The sequence below is a fragment of the Choloepus didactylus genome, chromosome 23 (assembly GCF_015220235.1).
Source record: "Choloepus didactylus isolate mChoDid1 chromosome 23, mChoDid1.pri, whole genome shotgun sequence".
Classification (NCBI taxonomy): Eukaryota; Metazoa; Chordata; class Mammalia; order Pilosa; family Megalonychidae; genus Choloepus; species Choloepus didactylus.
In genome coordinates, this window is record NC_051329.1 from 8707156 (window position 1) to 8726232 (window position 19077).

Consider the following 19077-nt stretch of genomic DNA (forward strand, 5'->3'; position numbering starts at 1 on the left):
CTACTTGTTAAATCGTATTTTGCAAGTTATCACTCTTACGTATATATGCTAATGTTCACAATAAAAAAATGCATTAAAAAAAATCTTCTCAATAAAATCTTCCCTGCCCACCATGGATCACTCTCTCCTTGGAATTCCTGCCATATACCTCAAGCATATCTTAAGTTTTATCACATTAAATTACAATTAGGTTATACAAGTAAGTTTCCCTGGCACCTAGCACATAAAGAAATGCTTATTCAAGGATGAAATGAATACATAAATGCTTACCTCAACATCTAGTCCAAACTGAATGGCAAAGTTCTCGGCTTCAGCATATCTGCGTTTGTGAAGTAACCGACTCAATCTGATAAATTGGAAAAGAAATTTCAGTATAATGTTTACTAATCAGGGAATTCAAATTTTTCATTAGAGGTTAAAGCTTAAACAAAAAGTTACCTGTTTTCTGGTAAAGCTTCTGTAAGGCATCTAAGCACTAAAACAGAGACTGACTCTTCAGGTAAACTGAAAAAAAAAGAAAAAAAAAGGTAACAACATTAATGAGTAAATTTTATCTGAGCTGTTATTTAACAATCTAATGAAAGAAAACATGACTCACTTTGGATCATTTTTGCAAATTCCTTCCATAAGGTATATAGTATCCTAATAACAATAACAAACAAACAAAAAGATTAAAATTCAATAGAAGAGTAATGCAGTTTACAACTATTAGAGTTGATAGTTGATTCAGGCGAGAATTATCCATCAATGGATTCTAAAACTATTGGGAAAAAACTGCTGGGAGACAAGGATATTCCCATAGTATCAATATATCACCACATAAATTACATACTAGTTACAAAGGAAAAAATGTATCTTTACGATGGAAAAATCTGGCAAAACTGCCTTGACCAAATTATCAAATTTAACATCACCAATAAAAGGACAAAGGGATATCATGAGCCCCTTAACTGATGCAGTTAGGACAGTGCATTTCCTATACGGTATTCTTCCCCAAAAAGCCTAACGTGAATCTAACTAGGACACAATCATCAGACAAATTCAAACAGAGGGACATTTCACAAAAGTATTGACTCAGATTCTCAAAAATGTCAATGTCTTAAAAGACAAAAAAAGTTTATGGCAACATGAGAATCAAATGTAATACGTGATCCTTGATTAGATCCAGGAGTAGGGAAAAAAAAATAGCTTTAAAGTAATTGGCACAATCGGTAAAACTTGTATACGGACAGTATATTTCATAACAGCATTGTTTAATGTTAAATTTTGTGTGATAATTCTATTATAGAAGAATGCACTTATTCATAGGAGATACATGTGAAGTATTTAGGGGTGACCATGTCATGAATTTCATAAGTAATTCTCAAATGGTTAAGAAAAATATGTTTCTGTGTGTGTATAAAAAGAGATGAAGCAAATGTGACAAAATGTTTTTTTTTTTAAAAAAGATCACACTTTAAAAATAAAGAATCGGAGGCGGGGCAAGATGGAGGACTGGTGAGCTGTATGTTTTAGTTACTCCTCCAGGAAAGTAGGTAGAAAGCCAGGAACTGCGTGGACTGGAAACCACAGAGCAATCTGACTTTGGGCATACTTCATACAACACTCATGAAAATGTGGAACTGCTGAGATCAGCGAAATCTGTAAGTTTTTGCGGCCAGGGGACCCGCGCCCCTCCCTGCCAGGCTCAGTCCCGTGGGAGGAGGGGCCGTCAGCTCCGGGAAGGAGAAGGGAGAACTGCAGCGGCAGCCCTTATCGGAAACTCATTCTACTGATCCAAACTCCAACCACAGATAGACTGAGACCAGACAACAGAGAATCTGAGAGCAGCCAGCCCAGCAGAGAGGAGACAGGCATAGAAAAAAAACAACACGAAAAACTCCAAAATAAAAGCGGAGGATTTTTGGAGTTCTGGTGAACATAGAAAGGGGAAGGGCAGAGCTCAGGCCCTGAGGCGCATATGCAAATCCCGAAGAAAAGCTGATCTCTCTGCCCTGTGGACCTTTCCTTAATGGCCCTGGTTGCTTTATCTCTTAGCATTTCAATAACCCATTAGATCTCTGAGGAGGGCCCTTTTTTTTTTTAATCCTTTTTTCTTTTTCTAAAACAATTACTCTAAGAAGCCCAATACAGAAAGCTTCAAAGACTTCCAATTTGGGCAGGTCAAGTCAAGAGCAGAACTAAGAGAGCTCTGAGACAAAAGGCAATAATCCAGTGGCTGAGAAAATTCACTAAACACCACAACTTCCCAAGAAAAGGGGGGTGTCCGCTCACAGCCATCAACCTGGTGGACAGGAAACACTCCTGCCCATCGCCAGCCCCATAGCCCAGAGCTGCCCCAGACAACCCAGTGTGACGGAAGTGCTTCAAATAACAGGCACACAACACAAAACTGGGTGTGGACATTAGCCTTCCCTGCAACCTCAGCTGATTGTCCCAGAGTTGGGAATGTGGAGCAGTGTGAATTAACAAAGCCCCATTCAGCCATCATTTCAGCAGACTGGGAGCCTCCCTACACAGCCCAGCAGCCCAGAACTGCCCTGGGGGGACGGCACTCACCTGTGACATAGCACAGTCATCCCTCAACAGAGGACCCAGGGTGCACAGCCTGGAAGAGGGGCCCACTTGCAAGTCTCAGGAGCCATATGCCAATACCAAGGACTTGTGGGTCAGTGGCAGAGACAAACTGTGGTAGGACTGAACTGAAGGATTAGACTATTGCAGCAGCTTTAAAACTCTAGGATCCCCAGGGAGATTTGATTGTTAGGGCCACCCCCCCTCCCTGACTGCCCAGAAACACGCCCTATATACAGGGCAGGCAACACCAACTACACACGCAAGCTTGGTACACCAATTGGACCCCACAAGACTCACTCCCCCACTCACCAAAAAGGCTAAGCAGGGGAGAACTGGCTTGTGGAGAACAGGTGGCTCATGGACGCCACCTGCTGGTTAGTTAGAGAAAGTGTACTCCACGAAGCTGTAGATCTGAGAAATTAGAGATAAGGACTTCAATTGGTCTACAAATCCTAAAAGAACCCTATCAAGTTCAGCAAATGCCACAAGGCCAAAAACAACAGAAAATTATAAAGCATATGAAAAAACCAGACGATATGGATAACCCAAGCCCAAGCACCCAAATCAAAAGATCAGAAGAGACACAGCACCTGGAGCAGCTACTGAGAACTAAAGATGAACAATGAGACCATAGTATGGGAGACAAAGGAAATCAAGAAGACCCTAGAAGAGCATAAAGAAGACATTGCAAGACTAAATAAAAAAATGGATGATCTTATGGAAATTAAAGAAACTGTTGACCAAATTAAAAAGATTCTGGACACTCATAGTACAAGACTAGAGGAAGCTGAACAACAAATCAGTGACCTGGAAGATGACAGAATGGAAAATGAAAGCATAAAAGAAAGAATGGGGAAAAAAATTGAAAAAATCGAAATGGACCTCAGGGATATGATAGATGATATGAAACGTCCGAATATAAGAGTCTTTGGTGTCCCAGAAGGGGAAGAAAAGGGTAAAGGTCTAGGAAGAGTATTCAAAGAAATTGTTGGGGAAAACTTCCCAAATCTTCTAAACAACATAAATACACAAATCATAAATGCTCAGCGAACTCCAAATAGAATAAATCCAAATAAACCCACTCCGAGACATATACTGATCACACTGTCAAACACGGAAGAGAAGGAGCAAGTTCTGAAAGCAGCAAGAGAAAAGCAACTCACCACATACAAAGGAAACAGCATAAGACTAAGTAGTGACTACTCAGCAGCCACCATGGAGGCAAGAAGGCAGTGGCACGATATATTTAAAATTCTGAGTGAGAAAAATTTCCAGCCAAGAATACTTTATCCAGCAAAGCTCTCCTTCAAATTTGAGGGAGAGCTTAAATTTTTCACAGACAAACAAATGCTGAGAGAATTTGCTAACAAGAGACCTGCCCTACTGGAGATACTCAAGGGAGCCCTACAGACAGAGAAACAAAGAAAGGACATAGAGACTTGGAGAAAGGTTCAGTACTAAAGAGATTCGGTATGGGTACAATAAAGGATATTAATAGACAGAGGGGAAAAATATGACAAACATAAACCAAAGGATAAGATGGCTGATTCAAGAAATGCCTCCACGGTTATAACGTTGAATGCAAATGGATTAAACTCCCCAATTAAAAGATATAGATTCGCAGAATGGATCAAAAAAAAAAATGAACCATCAATATGTTGCATACAAGAGACTCATCTTAGACACAGGGACACAAAGAAACTGAAAGTGAAAGGATGGAAAAAAATATTTCATGCAAGCTACAGCCAAAAGAAAGCAGGTGTAGCAATATTAATCTCAGATAAAATAGACTTCAAATGAAGGGATGTTTTGAGAGACAAAGAAGGCCACTACATACTAATAAAAGGGGCAATTCAGCAAGAAGAAATAACAATCGTAAATGTCTATGCACCCAATCAAGGTGCCACAAAATACATGAGAGAAACACTGGCAAAACTAAAGGAAGCAATTGATGTTTCCACCATAATTGTGGGAGACTTCAACACATCACTCTCTCCTATAGATAGATCAACCAGACAGAAGACCAATAAGGAAATTGAAAACCTAAACAATCTGATAAATGAATTAGATTTAACAGACATATACAGGACATTACATCCCAAATCACCAGGATACACATACTTTTCTAGTGCTCACAGAACTTTCTCCAGAATAGATCATATGCTGGGACATAAAACAAGCCTCAATAAATTTAAAAAGATTGAAATTATTCAAAGCACATTCTCTGACCACAATGGAATACAATTAGAAATCAATAACCATCAGAGACTTAGAAAATTCACAAATACCTGGAGGTTAAACAACACACTCCTAAACAATCAGTGGGTTAAAGAAGAAATAGCAAGAGAAATTGCTAAATATATAGAGACGAATGAAAATGAGAACACAACATACCAAAGCCTATGGGATGCAGCAAAAGCAGTACTGAGGGGGAAATTTATAGCACTAAACGCATATATTAAAAAGGAAGAAAGAGCCAAAATCAAAGAACTAATGGATCAACTGAAGAAGCTAGAAAATGAACAGCAAACCAATCCTAAACCAAGTAGAAGAAAAGAAATAACAAGGATTAAAGCAGAAATAAATGACATAGAGAACAAAAAAACAATAGAGAGGATAAATATCACCAAAAGTTGGTTCTTTGAGAAGATCAACAAGATTGACAAGCCCCTAGCTAGACTGACAAAATCAAAAAGAGAGAAGACCCATATAAACAAAATAATGAATGAAAAAGGTGTCATAACTGCAGATCCTGAAGAAATTAAAAAAATTATAAGAGGATATTATGAACAACTGTATGGCAACAAACTGGATAATGTAGAGGAAATGGACAATTTCCTGGAAACATATGAACAACCTAGACTGACCAGAGAAGAAATAGAAGACCTCAACCAACCCATCACAAGCAAAGAGATCCAATCAGTCATCAAAAATCTTCCCACAAATAAATGCCCAGGGCCAGATGGCTTCACAGGGGAATTCTACCAAACTTTCCAGAAAGAACTGAAACCAATCTTACTCAAACTCTTTCAAAACATTGAAGAAAATGGAACACTACCTAACTCATTTTATGAAGCTAACATGAATCTAATACCAAAACCAGGCAAAGATGCTACAAAAAAGGAAAACTACCGGCCAATCTCCCTAATGAATATAGATGCAAAAATCCTCAACAAAATACTTGCAAATCGAATCCAAAGACACATTAAAAAAATCATACACCATGACCAAGTGGGGTTCATTCCAGGCATGCAAGGATGGTTCAACATAAGAAAATCAATCAATGTATTACAACACATTAACAAGTCAAAAGGGAAAAATCAATTGATCATCTCAATAGATGCTGAAAAAGCATTTGACAAAATCCAACATCCCTTTTTGATAAAAACACTTCAAAAGGTAGGAATTGAAGGAAACTTCCTCAACATGATAAAGAGCATATATGAAAAACCCACAGCCAGCATAGTACTCAATGGTGAGAGACTGAAAGCCTTCCCTCTAAGATCAGGAACAAGACAAGGATGCCCGCTGTCACCACTGTTATTCAACATTGTGCTGGAAGTGCTAGCCAGGGCAATCCGGCAAGACAAAGAAATAAAAGGCATCCAAATTGGAAAAGAAGAAGTAAAACTCTCATTGTTTGCAGATGATATGATCTTATATCTAGAAAACCCTGAGAAATCGACGATACAGCTACTAGAGCTAATAAACAAATTTAGCAAAGTAGCGGGATACAAGATTAATGCACATAAGTCAGTAATGTTTCTATATGCTAGAAATGAACAAACTGAAGAGACACTCAAGAAAAAGATACCATTTTCCATAGCAACTAAAAAAATCAAGTACCTAGGAATAAACTTAACCAAAGATGTAAAAGACCTATTCAAAGAAAACTACATAACTCTACTAAAAGAAATAGAAGGGGACCTTAAAAGATGGAAAAATATTCCATGTTCATCGATAGGAAGGCTAAATGTCATTAAGATGTCAATTCTACCCAAACTCATCTACAGATTCAATGCAATCCCAATCAAAATTCCAACAACCTACTTTGCAGACTTGGAAAAGCTAGTGATCAAATTTATTTGGAAAGGGAAGATGCCTCAAATTGCTAAAGACACGCTAAAAAAGAAAAACGAAGTGGGAGGACTTACACTCCCTGACTTTGAAGCTTACTATAAAGCCACAGTTGCCAAAGCAGCATGGTACTGGCACAAAGATAGACATATAGATCAATGGAATCGAATTGAGAATTCAGAGATAGACCCTCAGATCTATGGCCGACTCATTTTTGATAAGGCCCCCAAAGTCACTGAACTGAGTCATAATGGTCTTTTCAACAAATGGGGCTGGGAGAGTTGGATATCCATATCCAAAAGAATGAAAGAGGACCCCTACCTCACCCCCTACACAAAAATTAACTCAAAATGGACCAAAGATCTCAATATAAAAGAAAGTACCATAAAACCCCTAGAAGATAATGTAGGAAAACATCTTCAAGACCTTGTATTAGGCGGCCACTTCCTAGACTTTACACCCAAAGCACAAGCAACAAAAGAGAAAATAGATAAATGGGAATGCCTCAAGCTTAGAAGTTTCTGCACCTCAAAGGAATTTCTCAAAAAGGTAAAGAGGCAGCCAACTCAATGGGAAAAAATTTTTGGAAACCATGTATCTGACAAAAGACTGATATCTTGCATATATAAAGAAATCCTACAACTCAATGACAATAGTACAGACGGCCCAATTATAAAATGGGCAAAAGATATGAAAAGACAGTTCTCTGAAGAGGATATACAAATGGCCAAGAAACACATGAAAAAATGTTCAGCTTCACTAGCTATTAGAGAGATGCAAATTAAGACCACAATGAGATACCATCTAACACCGGTTAGAATGGCTGCCATTAAACAAACAGGAAACTACAAATGCTGGAGGGGATGTGGAGAAATTGGAACTCTTATTCATTGTTGGTGGGACTGTATAATGGTTCAGCCACTCTGGAAGTCAGTCTGGCAGTTCCTTAGAAAACTAGATATAGAGTTACCATTCGATCCAGCGATTGCACTTCTCGGTATATACCCGGAAGATCGGAAAGCAGTGACACGAACAGATATCTGCACGCCAATGTTCATAGCAGCATTATTCACAATTGCCAAGAGATGGAAACAACCCAAATGTCCTTCAACAGATGAGTGGATAAATAAAATGTGGTATATACACACGATGGAATACTACACGGCAGTAAGAAGGAACGATCTCGTGAAACATATGACAACATGGATGAACCTTGAAGACATAATGCTGAGCGAAATAAGCCAGGCACAAAAAGAGAAATATTATATGCTACCACTAATGTGAACTTTGAAAAATGTAAAACAAATGGTTTATAATGTAGAATGTAGGGGAACTAGCAATAGAGAGCAATTAAGGAAGGGGAAACAATAATCCAAGAAGAACAGATAAGCTATTTAACGTTCTGGGGATGCCCAGGAATGACTATGGTCTGTTAATTTCTGATGGATATAGTAGGAACAAGTTCACAGAAATGTTGCTATATTATGTAACTTTCTTGGGGTAAAGTAGGAACATGTTGGAAGTTAAGCAGTTATCTTAGGTTAGTTGTCTTTTTCTTACTCCCTTGTTATGGTCTCTTTGAAATGTTCTTTTATTGTATGTTTGTTTTCTTTTTAACTTTTTTTTCATACAGTTGATTTAAAAAAGAAGGGAAAGTTAAAAAAAAAAAAAAAGAAAAACAAGGAAAAAAAAAGATGTAGTGCCCCCTTGAGGAGCCTGTGGAGAATGCAGGGGTATTCGCCTACCCCACCTCCATGGTTGCTAACATGACCACAGACATAGGGGACTGGTGGTTTGATGGGTTGAGCCCTCTACCATAGGTTTTACCCTTGGGAAGACAGTTGCTGCAAAGGAGAGGCTAGGCCTCCCTATGGTTGTGCCTAAGAGCCTCCTCCCGAATGCCTCTTTGTTGCTCAGATGTGGCCCTCTCTCTCTGGCTAAGCCAACTTGAAAGGTGAAATCACTGCCCTCCCCTCTACGTGGGATCAGACACCCAGGGGAGTGAATCTCCCTGGCAACGTGGAATATGACTCCCGGGGAGGAATGTAGACCCGGCATCGTGGGATGGAGAACATCTTCTTGACCAAAAGGGGGATGTGAAAGGAAATGAAATAAGCTTGAGTGGCAGAGAGATTCCAAAAGGAGCCGAGAGGTCACTCTGGTGGGCACTCTTACGCACACTTTAGACAACCCTTTTTAGGTTCTAAAGAATTGGGGTAGCTGGTGGTGGATACCTGAAACTATCAAACTACAACCCAGAACCCATGAATCTCGAAGACAGTTGTATAAAAATGTAGCTTATGAGGGGTGACAATGGGATTGGGAAAGCCGTAAGGACCACACTCCACTTTGTCTAGTTTATGGATGGATGAGTAGAAAAATAGGGAAAGGAAACAGACAGACAAAGGTACCCAGTGTTCTTTTTTACTTCAATTGCTCGTTTTCACTCTAATTATTATTCTTGTTATTTTTGTGTGTGTGCTAATGAAGGTGTCAGGGATTGATTTGGGTGATGAATGTACAACTATGTAATGGTACTGTAAACAATCGAAAGTACGATTTGTTTTGTATGACTGCGTGGTATGTGAATATATCTCAATAAAACAAAGATTAAAAAAATAATAAAATAAAATAAAATAAAATAAAAAGGAACGATGATATATTTATACAATAAAAAAATAAAAAATAAAAATAAAAATAAAAATAAAGAATCATTAGGGATTGTGCCCAAATGTGTGATTTTAAATTCTTACTATCAATGTAATGTAGCAAAGTGTATAGAACAAAATTTTAAAATCTCAGAAAGGCTTTGCTGATATTACATTTTAATAGAACTTATATAGATAAAAGATTCAAACAATTCAGAGAACACAATGAAAAGTTCCTTGTCCCCTACCTTCTCACCATCTTATCCAAGTCCTGTCCCCTAAAGTAACATTCAATATATGTATTAAAAAAAGAAAAAGATGCACATACCAGCATCTATCTCTGTCCATCCATCTTTCCACATATCTATAAAAGGAGTCAAAATATCCTCACTCTTCTACAACTTGCTTTCCTTCCCTTAATAATTCATGAGAATTTTGCATACGAGTACATACAGATCTATCTTCATTTTAATGGCAACATACTGTCCCATTTAATGGTTATCTCAATTTATTCAGTATCTATTGATGTATATATTGTTTGTCTTCGTTAGTTTCACACTTTAAATATTTTGTGAATAAACCCATATGGCAAATTTTCAGCAGCAGAATTGTGGAACCTAATGTCCTGGATTTTTCTTTTGTATAACTTTCAACAAATTCTTCCTAGAAGCAACAAAGATGTGAGTGCTCATTCCCCATATCATTGACCAGACTGCTTAAATTTTTGCTATTTTTGATAGACTTTGATACCTATTATAGTCTTGTTTTGGTTTGGGTTTTTTTTTTTTGGTTTTTTTTTTTTGATGGCTTAAAACAACATGAATTTATTATCTTATATTTCTGGAAGTCAGAAGTCCTAAAATCAAGGTGTTAGAGCTGTATTCCTACACGAGGCTCTAGGGGAGAATCTTTTTCTTGCTCTTTCCAGGCTCTAGAGGATGTCTGAATTTCCTAGCTGGTGGCTGCTTACTCCATATTCAAAGTATATCACTTCAACTTCTACTTCTGTTTTAATTGTATTTTTTTAATTCTCAAAGAGGGTGGGCATTGTTTAAATTATACTGCCCATTTATATGCCTGGTTATAATCAGTGTTCACTTTATTATGGATTGTTTCTCTTTTTGTAATTGTTTGATTGAGGACTCTGTAAAATATGGAATTAACCTTTTGTCAATTTGTTATTTTTAACAAATCTATATTTGTCTTTTGATGATGGGGCATTTTTTTTAACAACAGAAAATTAAAATTATTTGATTGTCAACATCAATTAATCAATCAAAGCAATGCCCAATTAATTTTTAATCTATACTTCTTATAAAGATGCAAAGAAATTGAATAAGCAGATGACTGATGTTTCACTTGATTAATTTGCTTTTCTCTTTTTTTAATACGAAAATTGATCTTGGGCAAGAATATTTACTTTCTGGAAAGGATAAACATAGTTAAAAACCTGAAATCTAAACAGATATTCCAATAGGTTACATTAATGCTTAGCTTAGTTATTCTATTTTGTTTTGTTTTTTTAATTATAAACTAGTTTAAAATATATATATAAACTTACTGTGCTAATTCCTGTTTGGACAAGTGAAGAAATACTTGAAACTTCCAAAGAATATAGCATTTCCATTGTAGGTAATGAATAAACCGTGAGGTTTTTCATCTAAGAAAAATAGTAGAACAATTAATTTAGTATATTAAAATAAACCCACAAATACAAAACAGCACTTTACTATCAAGGGTGTAAATAAAAACACTCAGTACAAAGCCAAATGTAAAAATCATTTTATAAATAAACCTGTCATTGGATGATTTAAATGTTGCAGATAAAATTATGTTCCAACTTACCTTCTGAATCTGTTGAATGAAAATCTAAATACCTGAAGTCCATTCTGCAATTTCTCTTTAAGGCAAATGTAAACTCCTTGGTGCCAGAACTATAAAAGAGTCACTTCAAAAAACACTTCCATATGGACTTTTTGATGCTTAAAATGCTCTGTTTAAAAGTAGAGCCAAGATTTATGTCCTTTTTGTTAAAAGGAGAATAAACAGTTCTCCATGATTATTTCTGATTTGTCAAGTGTCTGTGTGACTTGAGAGCTAATATGCTGTAAGCACTACTTAACATCTACTTTTAAATTAGTTAGTGTTGTTCTCTAAAACATAATATAGACAAACAGGAAATAAAATGTTCCATTACCTTCTTAGTAGTAGTAGTTGTCAGAGCTACTAATTTGAGATTAGTAATCCCTTGCCTAAAAAGAGGAAAAAGCTTTAATTAATCAAATAAAGTTTATCAACTGCTGGATATAAGCTCAAAGTTATATTCTTGCATAAAAGTTAAAACTGATGTAGATAAAAGACATCAGATTCTATTTTTGCATATTTATGGCCCAGACTGACACTCTCTAACACAATCACTTGGAAGTTCATACGGCCTATTTGTTCCTAATGCAATTCACAATTACTTGTCCTTACTGTGCCCAAGTGTTGTATTATTTAGAACACAATACGTAATGAAAGATCTGAACGAAACCAGAGAAGAAACTGGTTTTAATAGAAGGAAAGTTACTGCTAGGATCATAATATACCATGCCACAGATGAAGGAGAATCTGCTTCTGTAGTAAGAAGAAACTCTTGTATGTGAAGAGAAGGCCAGTTCCATATGGGAGTTAAAGTGTAAATATCCCATAAGCTCAACACATTCTGCAAGAGACACATATTTCACTTACACATTTTCTTAATGATTAAAAATTTACATTTCAGTATTTGGTTTTTGATATGTATATTGAAATAAAGCACAGAATACAGGACAGCAATTCACCAACCCCCTCCCCACCATGTCCTCCTAAGTTTGACAACTTTTTAGTTGTTAAACATTTATCAAATGAAAACAGTAAAGGAGAAATATCATAAACGTACATCTGTATCAAGAACAAAAAGTAGATTGTCTATCAGCTGGAACTTCTTTGCACCTAACAAAAGAGAAAGCAAGACATCTAAGCATATTATTTCAATGTTATACATAGCCATATTTAAATAGTATCCTGATATATTTATGGAAAGGGGGAACTACATATAAACAAAAATTTCCCATTCTCATTTACTCCTATCTCTATTTTTTTTTTTTTTAGGTGATAGCTAAAATGTGAAACCTCCCCAAATGAAGAGTAACAACTGCAATATGTCATGTATGTGGGCAATAATCAGACTAAATGGGCTCATTTCAAAGAGTGGTATGATAAAATGATCACAGGTCAGACTATGCACAAAGACATGAAAATTAAAACTCACCAAAAATTACCAAAAGCTTCATTAACTTATTTTACCTTTAATTATCTCAGAATCAATAAGATTCTTAACTGCCATTCCTTTCTTGGAAGACTCTGGTTCCCATTTTGAGACTGCACAATTACCAGTTCCCTAGGAAAATGAAAATAGTACATCAACTGAAAATTTGGTTCTTAGATCAGACTTTCCTCAGAACAGAAACACCTGAGTTGTACACATTACTAATTTCAAAATATATTTATATATTCAACCTGGATAGCTTTTATCTCCTAGTTCCTCTCGTGGTCTGTTTTCAACAGAACAGAACTGAAAGAGCACTGAATGGCTATTATTCATTGTTCAGGCAACTCACCCTCTGAGACCTGAGGGTGAATATTAAGCCCTCCTCCAATATTATGGTACAAATAAATAACATTAGATATTACACAGGTATGCCTTTCGAGCTGTTTTTCCAATTGTGGTGAATGAATTGGGCATCTTTATATTCTTGCCATGTTTTCCATTTTACCAATGCCACATATTTGCAACTAGCTTGCTAGCTGAGATTCAGAATAAAGTGGAATCACTTATGAGGCAAAGATTAAATTGAAAACTGTCTTATTAGGACCATCCTCTAATCTCGAGGTCCTTAACCTGGCTTATTTCACAAACTCAAGAGATTTGTGATCTTTGATGGGGAAAAAATACGACATCTTAATTTTCACTAGTCTCTATATGAAATTTAGCATTTCTAACACGTATGAATATAGGCAAAAAAAGAAAAAAAACACTGTAGAATTAGCAGCATCTGTGACTTTATAACAATTGTAAAACTACTACAATTTTATAGTGATGGGCATAAACAGTAATTCAAAAATAGCTTCAATAACATTACTTTAAAAAAAAAAATCTGTGATTTCTAATGATGACAATGTCACAGGTACTGCTAATTCTACTATGGGTTATTTATTTATTTACTGGCCTACATTTATGATCTAAAGAAACGCTAAATTTCAGATAGAGATTAGTGAAAACAAACGTCATATTTTTTCCAAAACTGAAACTTAGGTTTAATTTTATGACCATAATTTTAAATTTCCCTGTTTCTGTGATACATTACAAATTAATCTGTAACTTAATAAAAACTATAACATATCAATGAAGAAACACTTTAGGCAACAAAAACAAAATTTAATAAAAATAATTACCCCAATTATCACAGGGATTTCGCTTGCTAAATCTCCAACCGCAAGATTGAGACAACCAAGAGTATGATAATTTTCAGTAGAAATAAAACTGGATTTGATTTGTCCCTGTAACTGCAAAATAAAAAAAAAAAAACAATGTTTTAAATATATACATATATATTTAATGCTCCATAGTCCAAATCCTTGGGAAAAATTAACAAAAATCAGTTTAAATCAATCAGTTATAAATGTCTTCTTAAATAGAAAGGTTACTAAAATGTTTCATCATGGAAATTCCTAAAATATGAGCCAGTAAATATCCTGAAACATTCTATTTACATTAAATATAAGTTTAAAGAGGGCAATAAATATGGTGTTTGTTTTTTTTACCTTTTTTGCTGCATTGAAGTCTACATTCTCAATGGCTGCATTAAAAAAAAAGAAAAAAGCTAGATTTACAGTATCAATCTAAAAAATACATACAAGTCACTCCTCATGTAGCAATATACAACCTGGTGAAAAGAAGCCTGGTCAGAAATTAATAAAGTAGTGCTGATTTTCCAGTGTTGACTTGTGTTCAGGGCTGTCTTGCGGTCCCTAGCGTCTTCTCTGTACCTTCCCTTACATTTCATCCTACTAAGAAAGTCTTCTTCCTGCCTTCCAGTTCTTCTACTCCTGGTTCAAGCCCTAAAGTCCAGGTCTGTAGGCTTCATGACTTGCTTCTCTGTTCTGGAATAGCTCTTGTCTAGCTCCTTCATTAAATTATGGAAAACTATGTATTTTAATTCTTGTCATTTGCTTGGCACCCTGCAGATACTTTAAAAATGTTTAATACATACTCCAAACGAACTCCTAGAAATTCTCTCCAACTCAGAGGGATATATTGTCCATATCACTTGTTCTGCATTATTTACACTTACACAGTCATTTCAGTTTTGGGGTTCCTTTATTTCATCAAGAAACATTTATTATGGTGCTAGTGTATGCCTCTCTCCCCAACTAAGCTGTAAACCCCTTGAAGGCTGTAAACAAACTATATTCCTTCATATTTTCTTACAACCCTAGCAGTGGAGAGTAAGTATACACTGAACACTTAAAAATATACGCAATATCACAGAATGCAATTCAACTAAAATAATATTCTTAAAGAGAATATTTTTAAATATATTTGGAAAAATAATAATAAATATTGCTGAAAATCAATAATAAAACAATATATTACTTACCTTGTTGCATTTTTACAAGCTCAAGGTTTGTAATATAAAAAAATCCACTGTTGGTAAGAAGCAGCATATAATAGGTACCTATTAAAATCAAATCAAAATGAGTTTCTCTATAAATGAATATGGATACAAAATTTAAATCAGTATCTGGAACTAGCTTAAAATATGCCAATCTGTTCTTTTAAATTTTAATCATCAAAGAATGTGTTAACTATATTGATAAAGCTTATTTACAAAGAAATGGTAAGTTATTTGCAAAAACGACATCAACTTCTTTGAAACTTTCATAAAAAACTAAACTTCACTTGCCAGAAAAAAAAAAAAACTAAACTCAGGCATATAAAAATGAATGAAAGTCCAGTAACCATTTGATGAAACCAAAATATGATAAATATGCTGAAACCCACAAAAACATTTTAAAAGAATATGATGCTTCCTCAGTAGTCCAATCCAAGAACTTTTAAAACTGTAAAAATTAGTACAGAATATATTTAGAAAATGTAAAGAGCTAAAATTTAAACTCGCTTTATACCAAAATATTTATTGCATCAATAGGAAATACACTGTAGGTAGCACAACAAAGAATTTATACAATGTGTTAATAATGTTAAATTTAAATTTTGATTGGGTATTGTTTAGAGAGCATTCAAGAAAAATTTGAAAAAACTCACCTTCATTTGAAACATCTTTCTCAATAATAAGATTCTGATAAGTACTCTGTTTTTCACCATCAGCTTTCTGAACAAAAGCCTAATTGCAAATGAATTTCAAATGATAAAGTTAAATCCAGAAGAAAAGCAATCAAAGATTGTATTCTTTAAATCTTAGAGCTATCAATTATTAAAAAAAAAAAAAAGTTTCATTCACAAACCATAAAATCCATCCTAAGTGTACAATCAGTGGTTCCTGGCATAATCACATAGTTATGCATTCACCACCACAATCAATATGAGAACATTCCCATTTCTTCTGGAAAAAAAAAAAAAATTCCATACCCCTCCCTTATATATTGACATTTAGCTTTGGTACAGTGTCTTTGTTACAATTAATTAAAGACTACTACAATGTTACTATTATCTTTAGTCCTTAGTTTGCATTAACTGTATTTTTCCCCATATACCACCTCATTATTAACACCTCGTAATAGTGACATACATCTGTGCTAGTTCATGTAAACACCTTCTTCTATTTGTACAATTAACCACTAACTTACACAGTCCCAGTTTTTATCCTCTAGCTTTCCTCCTGATGACATACAAAACCCTAGTATTTCTCCTTCAACCATATACTCATCTCTATCAATTATTTTTAGCAATAATCCTGCTTATACACTAAACATTTTAGTTTTAAAATGGAAAATATTTTAAAGCACTTTAAGAATATCTTCAAAGATTTATTTTTCAATATTGCATTTATTTAATGTTTTTAAGGAATAGTTCTTTAATGTAAAGAAGCTTTCTTTTAACTTAAAACATCAATGAAGTACTGGTTTGCTGGAGTTTTAGTTGTCTAAGACATTATCTAGAACTTAGAATGAAAATAAAAAATAACAAAGTCTTACATTAGTGAGTAATGTTTGCTTTGTTGTTACATGAATAAGATGTAAATTGCCATTTCTCTCACCAACCAAAAGAAACTTTCCTTCCTGACATAGGCCAACAACGTCCACTTCAGTATCTGAAAATTTCAAATCAAAGTACAGGCTTCCTTCAAAAATGCTTGTTTTTATTACAAAAAAAAAAGCAAACTTCAACTAGTCAAGCTTCTGAATATTTCAAAAGGTTTGATAAAAGTTAAAAACAATTCTACTTACATTTATTCAATCAACAAATATTTACTGAGCGCTTCAATGCCAAGCATTGTTCTAGGACACGTGGGTATATGAGAACAATAACAAAAGATCCCCACAAATGCTTTTACAGCACCATACATTCTAAAAGTAGTAAAATATCTGTTGATAGTATTGAAACTATGCACAAGATTCAAGAACATGAATACAAATGGGCTTAGCTATTTTCTGCAGTATCCTTTAAAGTGTACTTTAAACAACACAAGTAATCTCAATTGTTGCTTTACATGTATGTTTCTCATGACTTACTGAAGGGATCATCTCAGTAACCCTTCAGTCTTACACCTAGCACAAAACAGGCACTCTACAATTTCTTGAAATTAGTCCAATTTTGACTCTTAGAAATAGAGTAAAAAAAAGGCGGGGGGGGGGGAACAAGGCAGAAATTGGTAGTTCATTTGCAAGGTATGTGTGACTTCCAACTTAACTGCTTTAAAGACTTACCAAATATAAGATGCAGCTGAAGTGATCTACAAACACTGTCAAGCAGTATCACAGATTGGTCTGCTACAATAATAAAGCCATCACTGAAGCTACATGCTTGGATCTTTGGACTTAATGAGGCCTGTGGCAAGGGAAAGCGTGACTGAAATTAAAACCTTTGTATAGAAGTTTAACAATACTTATCAATAGTATCATCATAATTATAAGCACCCAAGTTTAAAACTTAACTTGACAGCCCTTATTTCTTTAATCCATATATCTAATTAGTCAACAAGACAATAAATATTTCATCATATGATATATCTTGAATCCATCCAGGATCATAAGTAGGGAAATAGTCCTGAATGGCTAGTAAAGTGCAAATGATGCCCATGTACAAGACTTTATGGCCTAAAGGTTGATCTTATGCCTGTAAGAGCCAGGCATTAATAAAATGAATGAAGCAAGGCTGACAAAGTCTCAGTGTCTTGGATACCATAGTGAGGCAGACTGTGGTGAACTGTGAACTGGAAGGTACATGTCTACCACAGACATGTACCTAGAGAGCAGAATGTACTTATCACCAAAATTAAAGCCCTGTAGAAATAAATGAACCATGAAATGGTCACATCTTCCAATTTATCAAGAAATGCTGGATCTTGAAGTGAAATGTTCTGATTTTTAAATATTGGCAACTAAGTCAACATTTTTTTTAAAACACTATGCAAGCCAGATGTGAGCCTCCAGTTTTCAGCTTCTTGATTAGGGCTTCCCACACATATCTCTCTTGAAGTAGCTGGATGGCTTTAGCGGTTAAGAATGTTCAGTAATTTAACAGCTGAGTGATCTTGGGTACATGCCCCAACTGTGACTCCTCTGTAAAACAGGAATAATCATAATATCTTCAAAGCTGGCTTGTATAGAGATTAAATGAGTTAATTCATGTAAAGGGCTTAGAAGAGAGCCTTGCATATTGTATATGCTCAGTAAGCGCTAACTATTCTTATTCCCCTAACAAACTAAACCAATCACTTCATTTTATGCCTGTTTCAAGAGTCACCTTCTCTAGGTATAATTTCCCCACATTCTGATAGATCCCTCTTATACTCATCTTGCTTGCTTCTTCAGCTAGCAAAAAGGTAAAGTTACAAAAAAGCGTTGCAAAGAACGAACTATGCTAAATGTTCTAAGCATCTGCCCATACTGCTCCATCTCCTGGACTGCTCCTCCCCTCTTTTTATGGCCCAAGTGCTCCTTAATTTGCCCCTCTCCACAATGAGCTCTCCATCCTCTGCATTCCTATTGCATTTACTGTCTGTCCCATGCATTTGGCATTTAGAATATACTGATTCGCATGGATAAGCATCTTTTCCTGCTTGTGTTCTGTCTGCCTAACTTTGAGGTAAGATCCTAAAATGCAGAGATAATATGCTGTCTTATGTTCCAAGTGGGTCTTTGAACACAGAAGATGGCCAACACATGTTGATTGTATGCCAGAGCTAATTAAACAGCTGGAATTTTAGTTCCTAACTGTATTCAAAGCTCAATACACACGCGCTATTATTTTTCAATAGGAGCTCTTAGAGGTCAAGAGAGCCTAGGCTACTTCCACATTCTAAGGTTCCTGGTAAAATTTATAAAATAAAGGGCATTTTGTCATTATAAAATTTGTGATATATTTTAAATGTTTGCTTTTAGCAAATAAACTATTTAATATCCAAAAATACAAAGCAATTTATTTATGCCACTCTTCAGATGACTGACATTTTTATACATCCTGTGATTCATGGTACACTTAAGGCAGTACAGTCTGACAAGATGAAAG

At 35.2% G+C, this 19077-nt stretch overlaps 1 protein-coding gene across 3 annotated transcripts in view; it reads right to left on the minus strand.

The window, feature by feature from the left end:
• KNTC1 (kinetochore associated 1) overlaps positions 1–19077 on the minus strand; it is a 103456-nt gene that overhangs the window by 80574 nt on the left and 3805 nt on the right. For 2 of the 3 annotated variants that reach the window (XM_037816713.1, XM_037816714.1), the window contains exons 3-16: positions 17274–17394; positions 16542–16657; positions 15652–15730; positions 14984–15061; positions 14148–14182; positions 13779–13889; positions 12630–12723; positions 12223–12275; positions 11891–12006; positions 11500–11554; positions 10864–10962; positions 599–642; positions 439–504; positions 271–346 (exon numbers count right to left, since the gene is read on the minus strand). In XM_037816713.1, the coding sequence (XP_037672641.1) occupies positions 271–346; positions 439–504; positions 599–642; positions 10864–10962; positions 11500–11554; positions 11891–12006; positions 12223–12275; positions 12630–12723; positions 13779–13889; positions 14148–14182; positions 14984–15061; positions 15652–15730; positions 16542–16657; positions 17274–17394 (1143 nt within the window). Of the gene's footprint in view, positions 1–270; positions 347–438; positions 505–598; positions 643–10863; positions 10963–11499; positions 11555–11890; positions 12007–12222; positions 12276–12629; positions 12724–13778; positions 13892–14147; positions 14183–14983; positions 15062–15651; positions 15731–16541; positions 16658–17273; positions 17395–19077 lie in introns of those variants that run through there. The other variant, XM_037816715.1, reaches the window with a different exon arrangement.